This window comes from Pocillopora damicornis, chromosome 12 (assembly GCF_964200805.1).
Source record: "Pocillopora damicornis chromosome 12, jaPocDami1.2, whole genome shotgun sequence".
Taxonomy (NCBI): domain Eukaryota; kingdom Metazoa; phylum Cnidaria; class Anthozoa; order Scleractinia; family Pocilloporidae; genus Pocillopora; species Pocillopora damicornis.
Window position 1 is genome coordinate 20155249 of NC_142681.1, and position 23770 is coordinate 20179018.

The following is a 23770-nucleotide window of genomic DNA, read 5'->3' on the forward strand; positions in this document are numbered from 1 at the left end:
ATGTTTTGGCCATCAATCCATGATCCCTCAACTGCACCTCTTAATTTATTTAAGTAAGCAAAACATTTTTAGGACAAGCATTCCATTGGATTGCAAACCATTTTCAAAGCTGAGAGAATTAGCAAAGCCACTACCTGTGTAAGTATCCCTGACAATCAAGTAGTCCTGCCCTTACTTCCACTCTGGCAATTCCTTACCCACCCCCTGACAATCTAATCTTTTCCTCACTATTAAAAAAAAAATCAGTGAATAGTAATTTCCCTGACCATGAGAGCACTTTGATAAAATTGAGGATAAAGGATTAGACTCCATAACGGTATTGAAGATATGTTTTTGTTTACATGTGATTGATTATGTCCCACCTGCACTTGTTCCTAAATCAGATTCTCCATCCTTGGTTGAGAAGAGACTTAAAATAATGTTGTTAGGGGTGGTAATTGTATCTCCTTGGAACTAAATTTGGTGATTCTAAACCACAAGGAGAATTAATTTAAAAAGTAAATGTTTCCAAGTGCTGTGCACCAGAATTGCTACTTACAAGGAAGTAAATTAAATATTTTATTCAAAGATTCACTTATTAGCTCCGTCACTCCCACTAAATGTTTATTTAATACGCCTTGCATGCCTATCGCCTAATTAGATGGACATTACAGTTGAGTTTACTTGATGAAACAATTCCTATCAGCATCACACCCCTTTGGATGATAGTATATGTTTTGGAAGATTCTGCAGCTGGTGACATTTACTAGACAGGTAAGCCGCCACAGCTATTTCGCCCATCATCTGCTTTGAAAAGTGACTTCCGTTTCGATTGTCCACCCGCCAAGTGGTTCTAGATGTTCTGTAAGGCGGTTAAAGTTGTATTCCGACCCGATGTTTTTAGACCCTTGTTGCGTCAATTCGTACGTAAATACAACTTTCACACAAAATTACCATACCGCAATTTACCTGTCATGGGAGTCACGGTATCTTCTAACAGAGAGAGGAAGGTTTTTTTAAGTAGAAAAAGTGTCCCTCAGCCATCATTTGCCAGTTTTTCCACAACAGGGACACTGACCACAGATACAGGGGAAGGTAAGCTTTGTAGATCAGCCTAAGTTGGAACATAAACAACTGTGTTGAATTTCCATGCCTAATTTATTCAGAATGTGTGCCTTTGGTAGGTGACAAATTTAAAGGTCAGTGCTTAATTGTGATTACATCTGAATTCAAAAGGAAGAAGGGATGTGTTATCTTGTTGGAAAAACAGTAAGATAATGCTCATGAATGCGTTGAGTTTGACAGAAATACAACAAGACTCTCGCAGTGCGAACTTACTTGAAGCAAGTTTTATCAAATTCGAGATCTCTTTACTCGAGGATATTGGCTACACTTCACATGAAATTACTAAAATTTGTTTATTGAGCATTTGGTGAATATTTTCTCGAACTGTCGGTCGTGTTAAGTGTTTATTTAACAACATGTTTTTGGAGTAGTTTCACCGTTTTATAGATGGATAGGGAAACCGCGTACTGATATGACAAGTTTAACCTTCCTGTTTAAACCAAGATTATCAAATATATTGTTGTTAGAGAGAAATTCAACTTAAAATATTATGTCGAAAATTTCTTGTATGTGTTCAAGTAAATTATTCGGCGCTTCTCCTCAAAAAATCAGATTTCTCTTAGAATTGTTTTACCTGCCCGAGGTTATTTAATGTAATCAGATAGTTGAGGTTTCCTTTTCTACAGCAAATAATTTTCTAGTACATAAAATTGTATGACATCATAACTTGATTGCTCGTTTTGGCTACCAGTTAACAAAAGCATAGGACCGCTCGCTGACATGTGGATAAGGAAAACCTGTAAGGAACTCAAAGAGTGGGTTGTTACCTGGAAAATTGATCTTTAACTACAGGCTTTCACTTGTCTCTATTTGCGCAGGCAAAGGGCTAACTATTGAAATGTCAGCTTTATAAACTCCTTGTGGTGACTAATGTACATCACCATCGCATTTGATAGAACCGAGCTGCTGCAGCTGTCATACACCCACTCATGCAGCATCAAAGTTTCCCTAGGAACATAACCCCATTATTCATTTGTTGCAATTCTTACTCTGATCTTGTTACCTCTTTTCTCATATTAGCTCAGATTTCATAATTCCTCTTCAAATTACAACACACCATTCTGTTTCGTACAGCATCAGTTTAGCGTGTTGTTTTTCTTTGATTCCCGCAAAGCTAATTTAGTGAAGAAGTTCATGAATTATAAACTGACTTATTATTCCTTTTTCCAAATCTATAGGAACATCTGTAGAAAGCTCCACCATGATTGAAGTCAATGTAGGCCAATATGATGACTGTCTGCAAGATGGAACGTAATGCACTCCAATTTCTTTGTCTGCAATATTTTATTTGTAACTAGTTACAAAGACTTCTGCTAATTGTTAAATTAGATAATTAAAGGTATCAGTTTGAGTTATTTTTTTATCATTAATAAAAATAATAACTATGTTAGGGTATTGAGTGTTATGTTGCCAGCACCAATCAGATTGCCACATGAGGATGTGTGTTTAGTGCTAATGAAATTACAGTGTTATAATGTTTGCACCAATCCAAGCATCAGGGTACTGTCCCTCCTGTCAATTATGTCCTGGAATTAGGGTATCACAAAATGTTGCAATGGAATCAACCCAACATTGGCACACAATAGGAAGAATATCAACAAAGAATTGTGAGCTCATCAATCCAGTGAAAGAGTTCCTAAATTTCCTTCATATGGACCTGATCACTATGATATCTTGAGATGACAAAAATTGGCTGGGAAAATTTCTGCCATTTAGAAGTTGAAGCATGTTTAGTGTAATGCTCCTTCACTTACAACACACATGCCATTAGTAAAAAGCCTACAATTAATGAAGTTCTCGCTGGAGCGTTTGTTTTGTAAGGGCTAGTTTTGCTGACTGCTGTAAAATTTGCTCAAAGCATTTGCATTAATCATATTTGATCAATAATCTTGTTTTTGCCTTGTATGTCCTTCTCTTGGCTCAGGTTGAAAAGATCATCAAGTTATATTTACTTTCTGTGCCAAGTGCCCTGTAAATATCTGTTTCTTTGCCTTTAGAAGTTCTACATGAATTGCATCTTGTGTTTAAATGGTATTTTCCTGGCACAATTGTGCATTTAGTTGTCACTAGTGATTAGGTTTACCTTGATAAAATGACATTTTTCAGTGACAGCCTAAATTTTACAACATAATCCTACCACACTTAACAAAGTTCACATGAAACTAAATGCTATTAGTAGTAAATTTTCCATGCAACTCTCGTGCTCTTTGACATTTTCTATCTTATACTGCCTTGGATTTCACCCTATCGCATGTCATATCCTTGTAAACAACCTGCATTTTATCACAAGCAAGCTAACAAAGTCTCATTTGCATTCACTGTTTGGTCTTGTCATGCAACAGAGGCAGGGGAGATGTTGTGTGACAAGACCAAACAATGGCTGTAAAGGAGACTACAGTAAGCATGGTACAAATGCAGTTTATTCATGCTTAAAATTGTTCAGACAACAGTAATGACAGACCACAAACTACCTATGTCAGGGTTTATTTCATATAAATTGGAAGGAACTTATTTGCCCTCTACTGAAAGGTATTTTTGTTGGAAACTTTGAAAGTTTAGGCTTTTTTTATGTTTCAAAATTGGAAAAATCAGTCACTCAAAGTGTCCCACTTCAACCCACCCATCTAAAAAAATAACTTGCATGCATAGCATACCTATATTTCAACCTTGTCTCCTTTAAATGCAGTATGAGAACAATTGACATTGGAGAAGGTAAAGCACTGCTGGTACGTGAGAATGGGGAGTATTCTGCAGTTGGCCACAAGTGTACTCACTATGGGGCTCCTTTATCCACTGGTCATCTCTCTAGTGGACGAGTACGCTGTCCCTGGCATGGAGCCTGCTTTAATGTCAAAACTGGTGATATTGAAGACTTTCCTGGGCTGGACAGTTTACCCAAATTTGAGGTCAGTTGGGTTTTTATACAGTAACAAAGGTGTAAAAACTTTGACAGAGTTGAATAATCTGGGAATCAGAGAAAGAAATATGAAAGATAGGGTGGACTGTTGTTAGACACATGGAAAACTTGAAAGAGGATACACTTTTAGAAGAGATTGTAAAAAGGAAAAAAGTAAAGATTGACTGGTGTATCAGGAAGCATTTAAATATACCCAGAGTATAGGTTGTGCTGGTGCTCAACTTGCCGTGGGAAAATTACTACTGGGTTATCTCTATAACATTTAGAATCTATAATTTCTCCATAGATGTTCATGGCAAATTTCTTAATAGTCTGAAAATTAATTATTTTTCTTTTCAGGTGGTCATCAAGAATGGTAATGTTATTGTTAGGGCACATCCAGAGGTAAAGGAGAATTAAAATTGAAATGTCTGTCGTAATAATATTGTTAGTAATATTTATTTCATGATTCTTTATCTGATAAAAGCGATGATGTCAAAATATATTTGTTTACTTTTAAATTTGTGTCATCTGTGTTTTAGCAATTTACATCTCATAAAAGAGTCAAGACAATGGTTAAGGAAGACACAAGTTGTGACAAACGAGTATTTGTTATCATTGGGGGAGGTGAGTTTGTTCATAGTGTACATGCAAGCTGTTGAAATAGTTGGTTTGTCATGTGGGTTGTCAAAGTTTAAGATTAAGGTAGTCAAGAAGGTATGTAACCATAGTTACCCTTGAACAAGTACTACCTCTCTCCTCCAAGCTCCCAGTCAGGGAGGAGTCAAAGGTTACCATATCAGCCCCAAATCATACATTAATTCCATAAGAATAAAGGAAATGATTGCTCAATCTGATTGATAAAAGAGTTCTTGATTGTTCAACAAATTCTCCTTGTTCGCACCTCAGGAAATTTATAGGGAACAGTATGGAGAATATGCATACTGATGTCAGGATTTAAAGGGTTAAAGATAGTTTAATAAGGATGATTTATGTCAGACAAGAGTCTCAACGAAAAGTATTTTCTCATAGAAACCTCATGAGGGGACGCAAATCGTCTGTACTGTAAGTATCCCGGAGAGTCCCCTACATTTTCTTAGACTTTTAGTCTAAGAAAATGTATGGGACTTTTTGAACGCTCCAGGCAGCTTTCCTGTAAGGTGTCATAATCCTGTTGCTGCTGACATCGATGTGACAGATAATTGCTTTTGCACTGTTTTCTTTGCCGGCTTATACTTGTCATCAAGTTTCAATAAGACGGCTATCATTTTTCACAAGAATAATGAAGTTTTCGTAAATTGTGATATGTACTTACAGTGCAGACGATTTGCGTCCCCTCATGACTTCCAAGGTACTAAAAGGGTATTAGACAGTTATTTAGCCTTAAATTATCTTAGTGATACACAAACTAGGGGTGGAACTTAAAAAAGGGTCCTTGTAGAAGCAGGAGGTTTGATGTAAAAATTGAGAGTTGATGTTTTTACACTATGCAGGTGGAGCAGCCATGAAAGCTGCCGAGACATTGAGAGAAGAGGGATTCAGAGGTACCAGGACTGATACTTATTATATGATACATGAATATTGCAGTAGTTTTCTTCTGCAGATTGGGAATATTTTATTTTTAAATGTGGGAGCAAATTTTTACTGATCATAATGTCAGGAAGTTCTACTGGGAGTCAAGCGATGGTTACTTTTAATCATTAACAATTGTTTGACTAAGAATGGTTGTAACAAATGCTTTGAACCTGTTGACTGAATAATATTTACTACAACCTGTTACCAGCTAAGAGTTTTGATTTTTTTTCAAACACCTGAGTGTTAGCTTACAGGTAATTGAACTTCTGTTCCTCACAGGGCGTGTTATCATGATTACAAAAGAGGCTCACTTGCCCTATGATAGACCAATTTTAAGTAAGGTTAGTGTTATGCTCATGCTATTTGCTTTTGGTAAGTCATCCTAATATGTGTTCAGCTATAATTTCCTTGGAGACTTAACTGATCATCTGAAGGTTGTTATTGTTGTAGCTTCTCTGTAGAGTTTGGTCTGATTTGTTGAGAGATTGGTGTGAATTTAAATGTTGATTTGAATACTGCCCTACTTGTCCAACAGAATTGGATTCCATAGCCTTTTTGAGTGTGAATTTGGAATTGTGTAGTAAGTCATCATGAGATTCATCTTCATTGCTGCAGTTCTGTTAGGATCTGTTGATCTAAATCCATTCCAATCAAAGCTTCACTGGAAAAGCTTTTCATAATTTGTTGGAACAGCTTTCCATTTGTCAGAGTTGTTGTGTTTTGATCCATAAAAATCTTCCAATACTTTTGTAAATATTAAAACTGTAAGTTCTTTGGAAGTGGCTCTGAATTGTATCAAGGTTAAGTTGTACCCCAGAGTTCAAACCAAAATATTTAGCAGAATGGGGTAGCTTATATTTCATTGAGTTACTTCTTATAAACTGTTTTGTTGTTTATAATAATTGGTCTTTTTAATTTAAGTGTGTTGTCATGAATGGGTTGTTTCTTTCAATTTAGAAATTAGCTGCCACGGCTGATTCTTTAAAGTTACGTTCAATGGAATTTCTCAAGGATCATGACATTGAGCTCATGACAAAAACTGAGGTATGTCATTATATGGTCATGGAGCCCTCATGGAGAGATGAAACAGAAACTTATCATTCAGTTGTATTTTGCATAGCTGTGTATTAAAATTTGTGGAAAGAAAGAAAAAATGTGGTTACTGCACTTGGCATAGCATTATTTTTTTGCAAGTGTTTAATGATATAGCATTTTGTTATTCTGTTTTTTTTTTTATATTACAAGTGTTTAATGTAGAATTTTGTTGTTTTTCTGTTTTTTTTTAATATTGCAAGTGTTTAATGATATAGCATTTTGTTATTTTTCTGTTTTTTTATTAATATTGCAAGTGTTTAATGATATAGCATTTTGTTATTTTCTGTTTTTTTTATATTGCAAGTGTTAATGATATAGCATTTTGTTATTTTTCTCATATTTCAGGCCACTGCACTGGACAATAACAAAAAAACTGTCACTTTGAGTAATGGCACAGTTCTTAACTATGATAGTGTATTGATTGCTACAGGAGGAAAGTGAGTTAATTTCTGTTACAGTTCATGTTCATGTCTATTGCACTTATTCCTACTTGTACTTTTCATGCATTTGTTGATGTGGGTTTTTGTTAACTATTGATCTGTTATGATTTATTTGACCACATTTATTGTGTAAGCATTGTTCCTTCAAGTGTCCTTCTCCCTTTCCCATCACTCATCCAGTGATTCTTTTCTTCTCTCCTTACATCCCTAGAACCCTTCATTTGATATCACCTTTCTTCTTCCTATCTGTAATTTCTCCCATTTCACGCATCCATACGTACTTTTTTTTTAATATATCCTTTATTCTCTCTACCCTTCCATCCATTCTTCATTCATTTTTTTACTTTTTACTTTACTCTTTCATCCATTTGTTAAACTGTCCACCTCTAAAAAATTGGCTTTCATTACACGGTTCAATTTTAGTGTAGTACATTCAATTTGCATGCTACAAGCCTACTATTTCATCGAGTTATGTCGTCTGATTTTACTTGCATCTAGACCGAGAAGTTTAAGTATACCTGGAAGTGATCTGGAGAACATCTTCTTACTGAGGAGTCCTGAGGATGCTAACCAGATTGGTGGGTACATTTAAGGGCAATTTGTTGTCAAGTGTTAAAAGAAATTTACCTTCAAGCGAAGGTTTGCAGAACCAGTCTTACTTCATCTTGCACTCACGTTTTGTTGCACTTAAGGAATTGAACATGTCGGTGTTAGCTTTGAGTTTTCGTTATTTCCTTGTTTTATTTAACTTTGTTGTTGTTGTTAGCCGCCATTATCATCTTTTACTTTAGGCCTCTTATATAGCTGTCACCTACAACGTCATTTTTGGTAAGCTCAGTAAAACCACGTGTGTTTATATTTTATGTAGCCTCCTTCGTCCCTGGAAAGAACGTGGTCATCATTGGGACTTCGTTTATAGGTAAATCATTAATGTTATTATGTCTCATTAAATTTTTTTACAATTTAATCGGTTTCCAGCCCGTGGTTTCAAATGCCAGACCCTTTAATTTATTTTGCATCTGTTAGTTTAGCAATAGTTGCGCTTTCCATTTGTTTTCCGGCGTAATATCTCCAACTTGAGATTCTGGGAGAAAACGAGCAAAGTTTATGAATCACGAACCAAAGGGGAGTGTTTGACAAACTTTTTCGAGTTTGCAGCACCACAGTTTCTTTTGAAAAAAGTAAACTTCATTTGTCATTTAATCGCTACAATCGCAAATTCTTGTCTTAGCATTTTTAAATCCACAGCTTTCAGAACAGTGGACCATGCCAAACCTGAATAAAATCCACATTTCTCTAGAAACTCGCCCTCTTTATTCATTTTTTTAGTTTGGGTTGGGTCATGCAACCCGACCCAAGCTTTCCTCGTTTTTCGCCCAGCCACAACTATCGCGCTCTGTTTTACTAACTGAACGCCTGGAAAAAGCTTAAGTATTACTACTTATGAGGGAAGAATATTGCTGTTAACTTGCTCCACCTTTTCACCTTGATCCGTAAGGTATGGAACTGGCGTCGAGCTTTGCAGACAAAGCTGCGTCTGTGACATGTGTTGGAAGAAGCAGAATTCCTTTTGCGAACGTGCTGGGCGAGAAGATTGGCGCCATGCTGAAAAAGGTAATGGGATGCATTACTGACTCGTACCCGGTCGATTTTCAACGAGGAAGCGGGAGGTGCTAGTCCCTCGCAACCTCGTGTCTGTGTAGACGTGGAGAACAGGGGACGGCTCAGGGATGTTTAGGAGTTGGGCATGAACACTTAAGGCTGATCAAAAGGCAAACGACCTATTTACCCAAACAGTCTTGAATCATTCTTTTTTCCTACTGTAAAGCTTGATTAATCACACTCTGAAACTCTGTTTCCTCTTCTTCTAGACTCATGAAAGCAAAGGAGTAAAATTCATCACCGATGCTGCTGCGAGTAGTTTCAAAGGCGACAGCGGAAAAGTGAGGATTTTTCTCAGTTTAACTAAGGAAGTTAATTTTTGTCATCCTGTGATTGGATGGAGCTACACATCAGGAGTTTTAGGACATACACAAATTCCTTTTAACCTAAAGAAACCGTAAAGCAACAGTAAAATTGCAACCACCAATTGATACTTGAAAAATTAAGAGAGAACTGACAAGGGTGGTTCATGCTTGAGAGGATTAATGTGTATTGTGAATCATTAAAAATGATAATTATTATCCAAAATTCATAAACCCGAAGAGACAAACATTTACTCTAAGAATTGAGTGCAACTTAAAAGTTAACCGATTGAATTGTCAGTTTATTCGGTTCGTCTGTAATACGAGGTGTCTGGTGTATTGCTTTCAGTTAACAGCTGTGTGTTTTAACAATGGAACAGAAGTTCCTGCTGATGTCTGTATCCAGGGAGTAGGTAAGGTTCCTTTAGTAAACCACTAACTTCAGCGCCAATTGAGAGTGCAAAAAATTAACTTTCGGTTTGATTCTGTTCTTTGCAAGCCTATGTACAAGGCAAAACTGAACGCCATAAAATGTCCAACCAGGAGACTTCTTCGTAAAGCTGAACTAGTACTTTCAAAAATTTACTCTAACCCTGAGCTAAGTTAATCGCGTTTGAAACAACTCGATCTAGGATGGAGAGCCAGGGTATAACCAAGCAAAACTGCTAAGTCTCCCGCACAATTTGCTGGCATCCATCGAGTCTCGTGTGAAAAGAGACATTATGTGAGGGAAGTGTGATGCCTAAGAACAAAACATTTCTCTAGTTCTGGAGTCTACGCAAACCACTATTTACTGCCTTTCCTAGGTGTATCACCATCCACAGACTTCTTAAAAAACAGTAGCGTGCCTCAGACCAGCCGCGGAGATGTAATTGTTGATAAGGTTAGAATACTTTTGCGATATGCAGTTTTTAAAGTTAGCCTTAGGGTGATTCCAATACAGGCCATTTCGGCGATGGCCATCTTTTCCAGGATTAACCCTGAAAAACTACGTAGGCTTAAAAATTTAAAAAAAAATGGTACCGTCCGATTTTGGACATTAGTGTCCGTTTTTAGACACTAGTCTTTATTTTGGACACTGGTGTCCGTTTTTAGATACTGGTCTTTATTTTGGACACTAGTGTTCGTTTTAGACACTAATCTCTATTTTGGACACTAGTATCCAACACCTGTCTTTAATTTCTTTCACTATTGTCGGATGTCGGACACCTGTATCCGTTTTAGGACGGTACCGTCTGATTTCGGACGCCCACGTTCGTCAGCAACAGTTTTTGACGTGTAGTTGAAATATCAATGAACTGATCTGGAAAATGCAGGAGATGATGCATTGTTTAGTGGCTAAAACTGTGACAAACTTGCTCAGTGGCAATTCACGCTCATCATGTATAGTCTTTTTTTTCTCCTGCCCTCGTGCCCCACTCTTTTTCTCGCGCTTACTTTAGGCGCTCTTGTTATATAAGTACGGTTATGGCTAGATTAGCATGGCCTGCTTCTATTTTACCAACCTATCGTCTCTTCGTGTTGCAGTACATGAAGGCTTGTGAAGGAGTTTTTGCCGCTGGAGATATCGCTCACTTCCCTCTGAAGATGTTAGATTGGGAAAGGGTTACTATTGGTCATTGGCAGATTTCGCACAAGCATGGTATGTTTTTATGAGTGATATCGTTGAAATGGTCCAATAAACATTCCTCTCGCTTCGAGGCAAAACGATCCCGATCAAAATGTAGTGTTATCTTATTTTTGTTGTAATGAAGTGTTTCTTTGAAAATTAAGATTCTCTACGAAACCCAGTAGTGGGTCCCTGAAAAAAAGAAAATTTGCATGAGTAGAGGAATACCTAGAAGATCTGGAGGGCAAACCTGTTGTCTAACTCTCCCCACAGGGGACCAGGTAGTTCTGCTCTAGGTTGGTTTTTGAAGTCCTGGAAATTGTCGTGCTCAGCCCATTGTGCTTTCATATTGTAGGACTGACTGCTGCGCGTAATATGCTTGGAGGAAACGAAGAGATCGACACAATACCATTCTTCTGGACTTCTCAGTATGGTAAAAGCATCAGATACTGTGGTAGGTGTCTCTGAGTATCTGAATCTAGCTGCTTCCTACCATCCGATTTCTATCTTAACAGAAATGCAGAATTAGAATTAATTTCCTCCGAGTAAATCCTTGCAAACTTAGCCTGAAGTTCTAACCTGGGGAAAGGGGATCGGAGGATTTTGTTTATGTCAAGATTAAATTTACATGATCCCCCTTAAGGCCCTCTAATATTCTTATGATCCACTTCATTGGCATTTAATCAGAGGTCAATTTCCTTAAGTCTCCCTTTATCCTCTGTCGGTGACGGCTGATCCCCTCTCCGTTTCCCCTGAAGACCATGCGATCCTTCAAAATCCTCTGACCCTCGCCTCTCCCTCAGGCGATAATGATTAACTGGTTCTTAATTGTAAAGCGTGCTGTAAACCAAAATAACAGGACTAGGCCGATCCCCACTCCGTTCCCCCTGAAAACCATGTGATCCCCCAAATCCTCCGGGCCCCCCCCCCCCTCTTCTCCCCTCTCCCCTCTTCTCCCCTCTCCCCTCTTCTCCCCTCTCCCCTCTTCTCCCCTCTCCCCTCTTCTCCCCTCTCCCCTCTCCCCTCTCCCCTCTCCCCTCTCCCCTCTCCCCTCTCCCCTCTCCCCTCTCCCCTCTCCCCTCTCCCCTCTCCCCTCTCCCCTCTCCCCTCTCCCCTCTCCCCTCTCCCCTCTCCCCTCTCCCCTCTCCCCTCTCCCCTCTCCCCTCTCCCCTCTCCCCTCTCCCCTCTCCCCTCTCCCCTCTCCCCTCTCCCCTCTCCCCTCTCCCCTCTCCCCTCTCCCCTCTCCCCTCTCCCCTCTCCCCTCTCCCCTCTCCCCTCTCCCCTCTCCCCTCTCCCCTCTCCCCTCTCCCCTCTCCCCTCTCCCCTCTCCCCTCTCCCCTCTCCCCTCTCCCCTCTCCCCTCTCCCCTCTCCCCTCTCCCCTCTCCCCTCTCCCCTCTCCCCTCTCCCCTCTCCCCTCTCCCCTCTCCCCTCTCCCCTCTCCCCTCTCCCCTCTCCCCTCTCCCCTCTCCCCTCTCCCCTCTCCCCTCTCCCCTCTCCCCTCTCCCCTCTCCCCTCTCCCCTCTCCCCTCTCCCCTCTCCCCTCTCCCCTCTCCCCTCTCCCCTCTCCCCCAGGCGTGTTGTAAACCAAAATAACAGGACTAAGCCGAGGAAAACCGAGTAATCTCACAAGCCGATCAGTGATTACCTTTATTACATCTTTGCTATTAAATTTGTCGGCAGGTCACGCCCATTCATTTGATGACGTGCTTATTGACGGTAGCGTTGATGAACAAAAATTCACCGCCTACTTTGCCAAGTGAGTTGAGCAAACATAAAAGCCAAATTACTTCAGGAAGTAAAAACTCTAAACAGAGTACACGCGACGTTTGTTAAAGTGTGGGAAGGCGTCATATAAGGTTTCCTCCTTTTTTATCTCGATTATTATAATTATATTTATGTATTGTTTAAATCCTTGTTGTTCCACTAGTCATTGCCTTTTATTTTCCTTGTTCTCTAATTCACTTCCAGAGGGGATAAAATTCTTGCTGTAGCAACCATGGGACCTGGGAATGCAGCCGCAAAGGCAGCCGACGAAATGTTTGAGGGGAAAATGCGTTCTGCATCAGAGATCAGGTCAGTGAACTTCAGGCAAAACTGCTCAAGGTATTATGGTAATAGGTTTCTTGCAAGTCAAGTTGCTGAGATTATTACCACTAAGTGGAGAAAGCCCTAACCCTGCCCAAGAGTACAGTAAACGACTCGGCCAAAGCCTAAAGCCAGACCTGCCGCTCGTAGGTGTACCTCGCTGTCCATTACCCCACTTGGTACGTATCCCATAACAGTTATACAGGAGCTTTAAAAGCGTCGGTTAAATGCCATCACCGAGAAAGGGAGAAATAAAGATGGGGTTTGTTTTAGGTAACTTTTTACCTTTACTAGCCTGCGAAACTATACCCATAGGTCACAAACAAAGCTGAAGTGCAGAAAAGCAAGTTAAAGCCTAGTAATCGGTCAAACATTGGTAAATGCAGCGGCTAAACGGTCAAACGAACCATTGCCCACCTCTCCCTCATGACAAACCTAACTATTTAGGTAAGGGAGCTTGGTGTGCAAGTAATCAGCGCTCTTTTTCTCTCAAGAAACAATTGACTCTATACTCTCTTTAATACAGGGCTGGTCTTTAAAGACACGAAGACGTCCGTGCAATGTCAGAGACAAAAGTTGAAGTTGACTAGCAAATATCACGCGACGATTTTAAAAACAATAACTTTTAGCTACATAAAAAAAATAAGGCACTTCTCTCTTAGTGATTTGGTTTTTTTAAATTACTTGTAAAATCATGCGACCTTCTATGTACATACTACTACGGACAGGTGATAGCTGTAATCGTATTTTCTATTTGGGATTATAAAATGGTAAGAGAAATGCGCACGCTGTGATTGGTCAGAACGAGTTCATTATATTTCCATAATGCACGCAGCCTATGTCATCGGTACGAGCGCGCGCAATTCACGATACATTTTATGAAAGGAAAAAAAACACTTGTTCCTCGAGCATTGTTGAGTTACATAAGCACTTGGGAATTTTTAAGAACACGAGAGAAGTGCGAAGAAGCACTTCTCGAGTGTTCTTAAAAATTCCCAAGTGCTTATATAACTCAACAATGCATTCGGCGCGTTTTTTATTCCTTTCGTAAATAATTGTATGCTTAGCTATTTTATTCAGTAGATTCTCGATGTAGATCCTTTCACAACCTACTATTCTATCATATAGAGCGGACAAGTTTAGAATATAACATATTTAACAAAGCAATATTTTACAAAGTACAAAGACTTTGTTTTGTTCTACTTTATTTTAGGATGAACGTGACCTACGCTGGAGTAAAAATTTATCTTAGACAACCAAAATACTCATTCGCAATAAAAAGATGGAATTATAATTTAATCCTGCTACTTAAATTGATATTTAGTTAATTAACGGCAAATTGCTAATATGGAATTCGTTGTTACAAAAGTAACAAAGTGTGTTTCATTTTCCTGGGTTTGCACATGTTATATTCTGGTATGAGCTACCGCTCTGAAAATTTTTAAGGAGGGAGTTTCTCTCGTCGTCGATAGTTTGCCATTTTGTCGCAGTTCCAAGCGAGTTAACTCCAGTGTACGCTTGGAGCTTTGCCCGGTGTTTTATTGCACGTTTCCTCGCTTGTATTACAGATACATGTGGTCACATATTCTAACCAGCATGTTTTTCCCTAAAGTCCTCACTGATAACTCGTATCTCTGAATTATTTGATTGTCAAAATTATGTCGTTGTGAAATGGTTTCCTGCAGCTCCCTCTCATTAAATGAGACTGCGCATGTACTCAGTTGACACGACTCCACGCTATCTCGTCCCAGCCCGTCATCCTCGTTATTCTTTTAGATCAGTGCTGTTTTCAATCTTGCTTATCCTTGTCTTCGTCTTTCTTGTCTTCATTGTCTTGTCCTCTGTACCATTTCACTGCCTGCCTCAACGACAGGAAAATAGGCAGACTGATGGGTAGAAACAGCGGAATATATATGGCGTACCTGAGGGAAAATTACAAAACAGATTATTTATAGAATACAGCTCAATGAAAAAGCAGCCCCCCCCCCCCCCCCCCGTTCTTTAAATCACCGTGCTCCATCAAAACCCCTCTCCCCAGGCCTAAAAGATGATTTTCAAATGTGATGTCCTCTGTTAATTAGTCCTGACAATTCTTTCTTCATTTCTTTTCTTTTCATTCTCCGACATCAAATCTCTGACTGAGTCTATCGAAATCGTAAGGAAAATTGAACAACTGTGAAAATACGTCTAGAATGTTACCGAAGCAGTAATAGATTCCCATACCGCACAAGGCGATCTCCCTAACATAACATACTAGTGACAAATTGTTGAAAGGTCAGGCTTACTTCTGATCGTCTGGAAAGTACAACAGCTCCAGTATTGATGGATCAAAAAATGCTTTCTCTGAAAGAGAAAGCATGATGTAACGATCAGGAACACCGAAATATATTGATTACTGGGAAATAAAGTGAACAGCTAAGGATATCTCGTGGAACTTTCCACGAACGATTTAAGAGAAAAGAAACTAAGGACGTTTCGGAAAATGTACTAACCTGAAGATCTAATAGCACTTTTGGCTGCAAAGACTGCTGCAGTCACGTTTCCCTCTTGAAGAGCTGTTGTAGACTGAAAAACGTACGGAACTGGGTCAATTCCAATTCAGTCCAGGACTTAGCATATCAGATTCTTTCTCTGCTCTAGAACCTTTTTTTATCTAGGTCGACATAATCTATATATTTTAAAAAAGTTGTCAAAGTTCAAGTTCTCTCATTCAAGTAGATTGCGATACCTGATGAATGGAACCCAGGGCCTGCTCGATTTGTTGCTGAATGTGATCATTGATCACCATGTTGCTGATTTTCCCGAGGAGCTGTGCGAGTGACGTCAACGTGATCGTAGAAGTTGCTAAATATTCCATTGTCTTCAGCCTCATCAGCGACTCTTGTTCCTGTAATTAACGAAAATGGTTTACCTTAGGTCTGCTAATGAGGCTATCAGAGTAAATGATAGACATGTTCTCAAAAGTCCTAAGTACTCCTTTACAACCCAAACAATATTTAGACCTGGCCTGTGTTGCAGGCCTTCTTGGTTCCTTCCACTCAAGAGGGAGAAGCGAAAACGGAGCGTGGCCTATCTCCATGTCCTTGCGCGCCCACGCACTGCACGCGCTTCTCCCGTTTCTATATAAGGTAACAGCTAAACTGAAAACCTTTGCCAACAGGACTTGAAGCAAAAATAGGTGTTCTTCAGAATTAAAGTTAGCACCCTAATAAAGAAACTTCACATTCTCAAACACTCCAAAAGCGTCTCCATGTAATTTTCGAGTTAAAGAGGAAACAAAAGAACAAAATAGGCAACAACTTTACCCATTTTGCGACCCCAGCATCATCAGCGACTCTCATTTCGATACCATTTGGAGGATTCTAAACAAAGAGAAGAATCGAGAGAACATCATAATAGTAAGAAAAGTCTTATTTAGTGATCTTACAGCAATCATGCTGCCGGAAAAAGATCTAACCGTATCGTAAACCTCAGGTGCTAACTTGTCTGCAGTGTCTCTGAATTATCCGTATCAGACGGTACCGTCCGATTTCGGAAACCTGTGTTCATTCTCGGACGGTACTATCCGGTTTTGGAAATTTGCGTTTATGTTCGGACGGTACCGCCTGACTTCGAAAACTGCGTCCGTTTTTGGTCAATACTGTCCGACTTCAGAAACTTGCGTCAATTTTCGGATAGTCCTGTCTGATTTCGGAAACTTGCGTCCGTTTTCGAACAGTACCGCCCGACTTCAGACACCTGCGTCTATTTTAAGACAGTACCGTAAGACTTCCAACTTCCTTAATAGGACCGCAGTCGTATCTCTTTGTTCTACGAAACGTTCTGCAGCCGTACCACATGGGTAAATTACTCGTTCACAATCATATTGGAAGCATTCCCAGATTCGTACTCTAAAATACCTCAGTTAAAAGTTCCACTACTTCTTACCACAGGCATCATTCCCAGTAACAATTTAAGTTGTGATAGGAACACTTTCATGACTGGCTTCATCTCCACAGTCATATGTTGTGGTTTGGTGTTATTCGTCGACGTGGTCCGTGGCAGATTGTAAATCATGATGCCACCCCACTGTGGACTCATGAATGCATTGCTACTGCTCAGCTCGCCTGCAGAAAAAGTGTTGAAAAAATTCTTACCATCCAGGAATTTAGGAGATGACTCCTAAGAAGACTGCCTATGTGACGACCTAGGTTTATCAATACGAAACTATCGTGTGCTAATTCTAGAAATCCCTCCAACTTGCTCAATATGCTTGAGCCACCTGTGATTTCAACAAGTAGCAGGCAACAAGCAGTTGTTGAGTCCTATTGAAACACATTTTTGTTTTCATTAACAATCTTGAAGTTTTTCAGGCAAAGCTCCTGGCTAACTAGATTCATCTAAAAAAAATACATCCTGAGATGACAAAAGAAAATAACAGTCAAACTAAACCTTTAAATCTAAGTTAATAAGATTCTTTTATGAGAAACTTTTCACACCCACGTTTTCAATAGAATTCTCCCTGATGTCTGCAACACACATTTTTTGACACAAGCTCTGCGAACTTGATGTAGGATCAAACAACAACCTTGATATGACATTTTTCTCACTTCCCAGCACCTTACTGCTCAACAATACATTGATATCATAAGGAGAAATTATTTGCTGATCACTCCTTGGAAATAAATGATTTAAAAGAACAAAGAACTAATATGTATGTGGTCTTACCATCCTTATTTTTCATGTAAATTGGTGAATGCTTCTTAGACGGGACATACACCACAAAGTTTAAACTGGGATATAAAGAAATATGTGAACCTGCAAATATGACATGAAAAATATCAATGAAAATAATTACAAATTGCTCTGAATATAAAACCAGCCTCTGTCTAGCAGTCCACAGCCTTAGAGCAATTAAAATGGGCAATAAATCTTTAAAAATGTGTCAACAAATGTAACTCATACCAAGTTTGCCTTCTATGGGATTTATCATATGAGGTAAGTCATCATAGTGGAGATAGAAAACTTCACCATCCTTTTTGGGATTAATTTGAAGGCTACTATAATGCAAAACCTGAAATGGCAACATTCACTGAATTAGTGTATGCTAATGACCACAACTAAAATTCAAACGACAAAAGACAAATTCCATGATTAATTATTTTGGAAAGGACTAGCCCCCATTCTTCAAAGGGTGAATAACACTAACCACTGAATAGATCTCTTCCTAATGGACAGCCCAGAACATTTTTTCAACACTTATCAGCCTGATAGCAATTTATCCATTGGAAAGTGTTATAACCCTTTGAACAACTGGGCCCTGTTTCTGTCCACCTGAGAATCTACAGTTATATCCAAATGTGGAAAATTCAACAGGAAGGGATCCAAATACTCTGGATAATAAAAGAAAAAAGAGAGAAATTAATTGAGAGTACCCTTGTAGTTCCAAGAAACAAAACAAATGAGAGAGACAGAGAGAAAAAGAAATTGCATATACTAAAGGTTTCTTTTTTATATATTACTCACTTTGAACGGCAGACTCTATATCCCATTCAGCCAGGACTGAGTCTGGATCAGAGTTCAAAAGTGTGAAGGAAACCTGAAAACCTTTCAATGAACAAGGGCCTGTTATCAGATGCTGTATTAGTTATGATACTTTGAACAAATAAAATTATGTTTGATAGGAGTGGTAACTTTCCTTAATTTGTGATGCTACTTACTAAAGAGCAAAAACTGGAAATAGCTTATTTGAGAATAAATTTTGAGACAATAGTTATAACCATTAGAGATATTTTCATTACAGTGGGCTATTATTGTATAAATTAAAGTAACTTCCAACCTGTTGTTGACTTCTGTGCTCGCATACTTTCCACAGAGTCCTTAAAAGAAAATAATCAAATTTGTTTAAAAATCAAGTGCTTTATTAGTTGGTGATTTTTTCCTTTATTCTTGTGACCTTATATTTGATTGAGGAGTGATATTGTACCAAGAAATTAGAGGCTAGTCACTCTTATGGGTCAAAGGGTTATGTTATATCACCTGTAACAAGGGCTTTATTCTGTGCATCCTTCAAAAATACTAGTCTTATCAAATCACAAGTATGCACAAGAAACTGATCTTTTATACCTTTGCAAATTGCCTTTTTGAAGCCAAGCTAAATGGCCTGTTTACTTCTTCTTCGTTAACAAAAACATTTCCAACAATCTCAGTAATAACTGAAGCAAGCTTAGCTGGATCTAAAGAAATGCAAAAAAATATGTTGCTATCATACTGCAAGTAGGATTAAGTATATATGTATCTAAATCTCATTCAAATTCAACCATTTCATTATGTCTTTCATTTCATCTAAGTTTTACAAGTATGAACTTCAAAAAAGTAACATCTCTTTTGTCTTTTTGGTGAAAACTGATAATTTCTCTTTTTTGTACTCTTACCTTTATCATTGAATAAAATGCAGTGAAAATGTTTTCCAATATATCCACTGATAGTGTTTGACTCTGGAGGTTCATGAGGTAGAACAAAAAAGGAATAATGTTGGCTTCGTGCATTTTCCAAGCTGTTTTGTCGTAGAAAATAGTCATCCAAATCTGTTGACAAGAAACACTATTTGCATAAGAACTCTGTACAGAAAATTGTTGTATAAAACAACGTATGGTTTTTTTACTCACTTATAGACTGACTACTTGTGCATCTGTGATTGATTGAGTGAATGAGTAATGAAATTGTCTGATTGGTAGGAGCCCTGTGAGATTGATTAATTCTTTCTCTAGTTTAATTTCTAGAGAATTTGCACTTTTTGCTAACATAAGCTTGAAATGAGTGATATATGTCTTTCAGAGAAAATTATATCAATCTCCTAAACCTTTACACTCTAACATCAGTATGCATATTCTCCATACTGATCTCTATACATTTCTCAAGGTGCTGATTAGGAGAATTTGTTTTACAATCATAAGCTTCTTTACTTGATGATCATTCCTTTTATTCTCATGACCTTAATGTGTGATTCTGGGAAGATATTGTAAGGAGAAATTAGATGCTAATCACTCTCAGGGGTAAAAGGGTTAAACATGGAGACATTCAACTTGTCTGAAATCAAGGCAGTTACAGTAGTTAGGAAAAGTCGTTCTTGTTGTCTTAAAAATAAGATGGCTGAATTAAACAACAAAACAAAAAAAATAAAAAAAATAAAGTGTGTATAAAGTGTGTAAAGTGTGTAAGGCTTACCTTGCATGGGTTTGGTTTTTAATTCTGTTGACATTGAAGAATCAGTAATTTCTTTCCTTACAACTGTCAGCCTGTACTCAGCTGACATCAAAGTATCACCTGGACAGAACAAAAAAATTAATTTAAACACAAGCGTTATTATACACTATGACCTTTTTTTTAACATATTCAGTCACGTGAGTGTTAATCAACAATACCTTTTTCTTCATTAAGCTTCTTCTCGATCTCTTCTTTCAAAGCAACGGGGTCTTGTGGACCAAACACAACTACTTTGAGGCTTACTACATACCTAACCTAAAAGAAGTATAAAAATGTCAAACTTTTCAGTAAGAAATGTAGTCGCAGAGAATGGTGTAAAGTAACAGGGGAGTGCTCTTTATGTCTGGATAAGGAAGCCCTGGCCATAGAAATTTAGCCGTGGAATTCTGCAAGTAAACGGATCGGAGAACTCTCAGATCTCAGATCCTTCATCATCAGCCTGAAATATAATCGAAATCAGCGGCTGTTCTAGTTATTCAGACTGAAATCTGGCCAAACATAAAATTATTGCGTTTTCATAAATGTTTGTCAAGTATTAGACAAGTACTAGAAGTACTATTAACATTTTTCTGAAACAATCCACTAATACGTTCGTTAAAATTACACCTTCTTGTGATGATTTTAAAAACTCCAGTTTCCCACCTCCTTTTCACCCTCCAGCATTGCTAGATTTTCTATTAATGCAGCTTACCTTAATTTGATTAAGCTGTTCAATTTCATCATATGGAAGCGCTGCTCTGTAAACTTTTGTAGTATTCCACCAGAGTGGAAGTCCAATACAGATGAAAATAACTCCCACACTCAGTGAGACAAACGCTTGTGTCCTCTTCTCAGAGATAGCTGGAATATCAGTGATAAACAAAATGAGGAAAATAATTTTCTCCTGACCTAAATGAAAGAAACAGATGAGATTCAACAAACACACTCACCCCCTCTATCACTCTCCGCATTCGCCATCTTGCATTCTCGGTCAGAGGCTTGGCACTAGTGTTGTATGTTCTGCTGACCAGCTGTTATCGTTGGCCAAAAACAATAACAAAACAAAATGGCGAATAATTTGAAGAAGGATGCCACCCGTTTCCTTGTGATAAACGCCGATGACTTTGGATATTGTGAACAAAGAAACCGTGGTATAGTAGAATCAGTCCAATCTGGAGTAGTTTCGAGTACTAGTCTCCTTGTAAACGCTGACAAGGCCCTAGAAGCAGTAAAATTAGCCAGGGAATATTCAATACCTCTAGGATTGCACCTCAACCTGACTGAGGGTCGAACAGTGAAATCGCGACTCAGTTCCCTCACGTTGGAGAACGGTTTCATGAGGGGTAAGTTTGGATTCAGAAAGGCACTGGAAAATGGAGAAATAGATTTAAATGAGGTGAGAACAGTGTTTATGACAAATAGCGTGGGAAGGATATAAAAGTACCTGCCCGGGCGCATTAGAATAATTACCACTGTAAACTGAAGCCCTTAAATTCTAATGCTGTTTGAGGCATAGTCATAGTCAACCTGACTGAGGGTCGAACAGTGAAATCGCGACTCAGTTCCCTTACGTTGGAGAACGGTTTCATGAGGGGTAAGTTTGGATTCAGAAAGGCACTGGAAAATGGAGAAATAAATTTAAATGAGGTGAGAACAGTGTTTATGACAAATAGCGTGGAAAGGATATAAAAGTACCTGCCCGGGCGCATTAGAATAATTACCACTGTAAACTGAAGCCCTTAAATTCTAATGCTGTTTGAGGCATAGTCATTGTTCACAGCTTACACTGAACTTTGGAAAAACAGCTCAATATGTCACCTTGTGTTAGACTTACAATAGGATGGATCATGAACATTGGACAAGCTCACTTTTTTCGCAGATTTGGACCCCCCTACCAAACTTTCCTTTTAAGCATCCTTTGTATCATATTTGGTTACTAATTCTATTTGCAAGCTTTTTGGTCGATGTTCTTTTCAATCACAACACAACATTTCCTCAATAAAGGTTAAAAAAAACAGCCATTTCGTTCCAATTCTACCGCATTCATTATAGCGAGTCGTACAGTATACGCAATAATTAGATGTGAACAAACCACTGCATTCGAACTATTGAAATTGTTACAATAAATATTTGCTTCTTCTGATGCGAATCAACATTGATACGAAACGTCATAACAATAGTGGAGACTATTGCGTCCAGTCACAAAAATAACTCAGTCTGATTTTCTAAAATAATAACATTAAACAGTTTTTGAAGAAAAACGAAGAAACTACTCGTATTACAAGTCGTTCGTAAAGCCTATGATAAGTAAAAATTTTTCTGTTCTGAACTATTGGAACTCTCAGCTTATTTTCAGATGCAAATCAACATTTATGTCAACGTCTCAACAAGAGTGGAGACTATTACATCGAAATCAATCTTATTTTCTAATTTTAACGATTATGAACTGTTGAGGGATCCGAAACAACACCTTAACAATTACGAAGACGTCTAGAGTCTGGCAATCTGCAGACAATGCAGAGCCACTCGCCCTCCGGGGCACTCTTAAATCCCTCGCAGCTCATGTGTGACCTTTCCTCGCACAACTCGCACTGTACCATGTCGTCCCAACACTCGGGCATTGAACAATGACAAAATAAATTAGTGTCACAAGTTTGTCTCTTATTGAATCTAGCGGTGTTCGACTATCGCGGAAAAGGTTCAAAAATGACCTCTCTCTAGACATTAAACTAAATTCTTGCCCATTTTCCCATCCAAATCCGCTGGGACACTGGCACCCGTCTACTTTAAACAGAGTTCCCGGCTACTTAAAGCACGAAATTAAAAAAAGAAAATCGTTATGAAAAAAACTATCAACTTCAACTAAATTTTAACTCTTTCCTGTAAGTTTAAAACATTTTTTTCTGAACTTCTTTATCGATTACTTGCCATCAGATTGTGGAAATAAAATTTACTCTGACGAGAAAGGCGCTGCGCGATAAGAGAGACCTTAAGGAAACCACGCGACGGCAACGAGGACATGGAAAAACAAAAGATATAATAGGCAGAACAATAGTTCAGCACGTGCATTTGTACATTTCTGAGCCGTACTATGCAAAACAACAATGTGAAATCCCCACAATTTGCGTCGTCTGTAAACCGAAACCGCGACGGCAATTTATTTTAATTTCTAGTTGGAACTCAACACTTCTTTGATACGTTATGCTGAAGTTGAGGTGTGGCGCTTTATGAGACGGTAAACACATGCAGCCATTTTTTAAATTCAAATTATAGGCAGAAATTCGTTTTTTAAACGAAGTCTTCCTTGGCGTTGCCGTCCTGACTGCTTAAGGTCCCAAATAGCGTTTTTAGAACTGTCTCTTTCTAAAGTGCCTAATTAGCTATTACATAACTCTTAAACGTGACGTGCCATAAAAGCAAGTGCATTCTGCGGAGTGATCGTGGCAAGCAAAAGTAAAACTCACGCAAGCACTCGTTTGCACATGAAAAGTCAAGAGGGATGATCTAAAAAAATTAAAGTTATGTTTTCCGGTTTTAGTTGGATTATAGCCGGTGAAAAGGCTTTCCAAAAAATTATCAGAAGATAAAATAAACATCAGGAGACGAATGTCGCCGTAAAAGATGCTTATCAGCTGACACGGCTTCTTAGTACGCCAACATTTAGCTGACTTTTAAGCTCAAATATTCCGAGCAATTGAGAGAAACTTTGATCCAATTTAATTTTCATTGAAGATAGAGCCCATCGGAGGTTTTGGAAAAATTGATCTCAGCAAGGCT

The 23770-nt window shown here is 38.5% G+C and overlaps 3 protein-coding genes across 5 annotated transcripts in view; 2 read left to right on the forward strand and 1 right to left on the reverse strand.

Moving 5' to 3' along the window:
- Positions 1-14068, forward strand: LOC113677946 (apoptosis-inducing factor 3). Of its 2 annotated transcripts, XM_089190442.1 has the most exons (21): positions 1-138; positions 641-753; positions 2283-2355; positions 3791-4010; positions 4361-4405; positions 4543-4627; positions 5494-5544; positions 5855-5916; positions 6533-6619; positions 7016-7107; positions 7609-7688; positions 7979-8029; positions 8609-8724; positions 8982-9053; positions 9424-9487; positions 9881-9957; positions 10602-10716; positions 11039-11137; positions 12365-12440; positions 12653-12757; positions 13296-14068. In XM_089190442.1, exons 3-21 carry the CDS (start codon positions 2306-2308, stop codon positions 13306-13308), a joined length of 1560 nt encoding a protein of 519 aa, XP_089046568.1. In that variant the 5' UTR covers positions 1-138; positions 641-753; positions 2283-2305; the 3' UTR covers positions 13309-14068. The 2 variants fall into 2 exon arrangements, with proteins under 2 accessions (XP_089046568.1, XP_027050608.2); XM_027194807.2 differs by lacking the exon at positions 1-138 and having other exon boundaries at positions 700-1074.
- LOC113672117 (GPI-anchor transamidase component PIGS-like) lies at positions 13270-21214 on the reverse strand. 2 transcript variants are annotated; one of them, XM_089190445.1, is made up of 17 exons: positions 20944-21214; positions 20706-20854; positions 20173-20269; positions 19976-20074; positions 19183-19335; positions 18875-18984; positions 18588-18627; positions 18275-18355; positions 18083-18141; positions 17714-17822; positions 17477-17566; positions 16697-16875; positions 16075-16131; positions 15498-15656; positions 15262-15334; positions 15055-15112; positions 13270-14691 (listed from the first exon to the last, which is right to left on the reverse strand). In XM_089190445.1, exons 1-17 carry the CDS (start codon positions 20969-20971, stop codon positions 14559-14561), a joined length of 1674 nt encoding a protein of 557 aa, XP_089046571.1. In that variant the 5' UTR covers positions 20972-21214; the 3' UTR covers positions 13270-14558. The 2 variants fall into 2 exon arrangements, with proteins under 2 accessions (XP_089046571.1, XP_089046572.1); XM_089190446.1 differs by lacking the exons at positions 17477-17566; positions 17714-17822; positions 18083-18141.
- The window catches only part of LOC113671214 (carbohydrate deacetylase), a 5636-nt gene continuing 2907 nt past the window's right edge, over positions 21042-23770 (forward strand). The window contains exon 1 of the mRNA XM_089190455.1: positions 21042-21389. Within this exon, the coding sequence (XP_089046581.1) occupies positions 21060-21389 (330 nt within the window). The 5' untranslated portion in view covers positions 21042-21059. The remainder of the gene's footprint in view (positions 21390-23770) is intronic.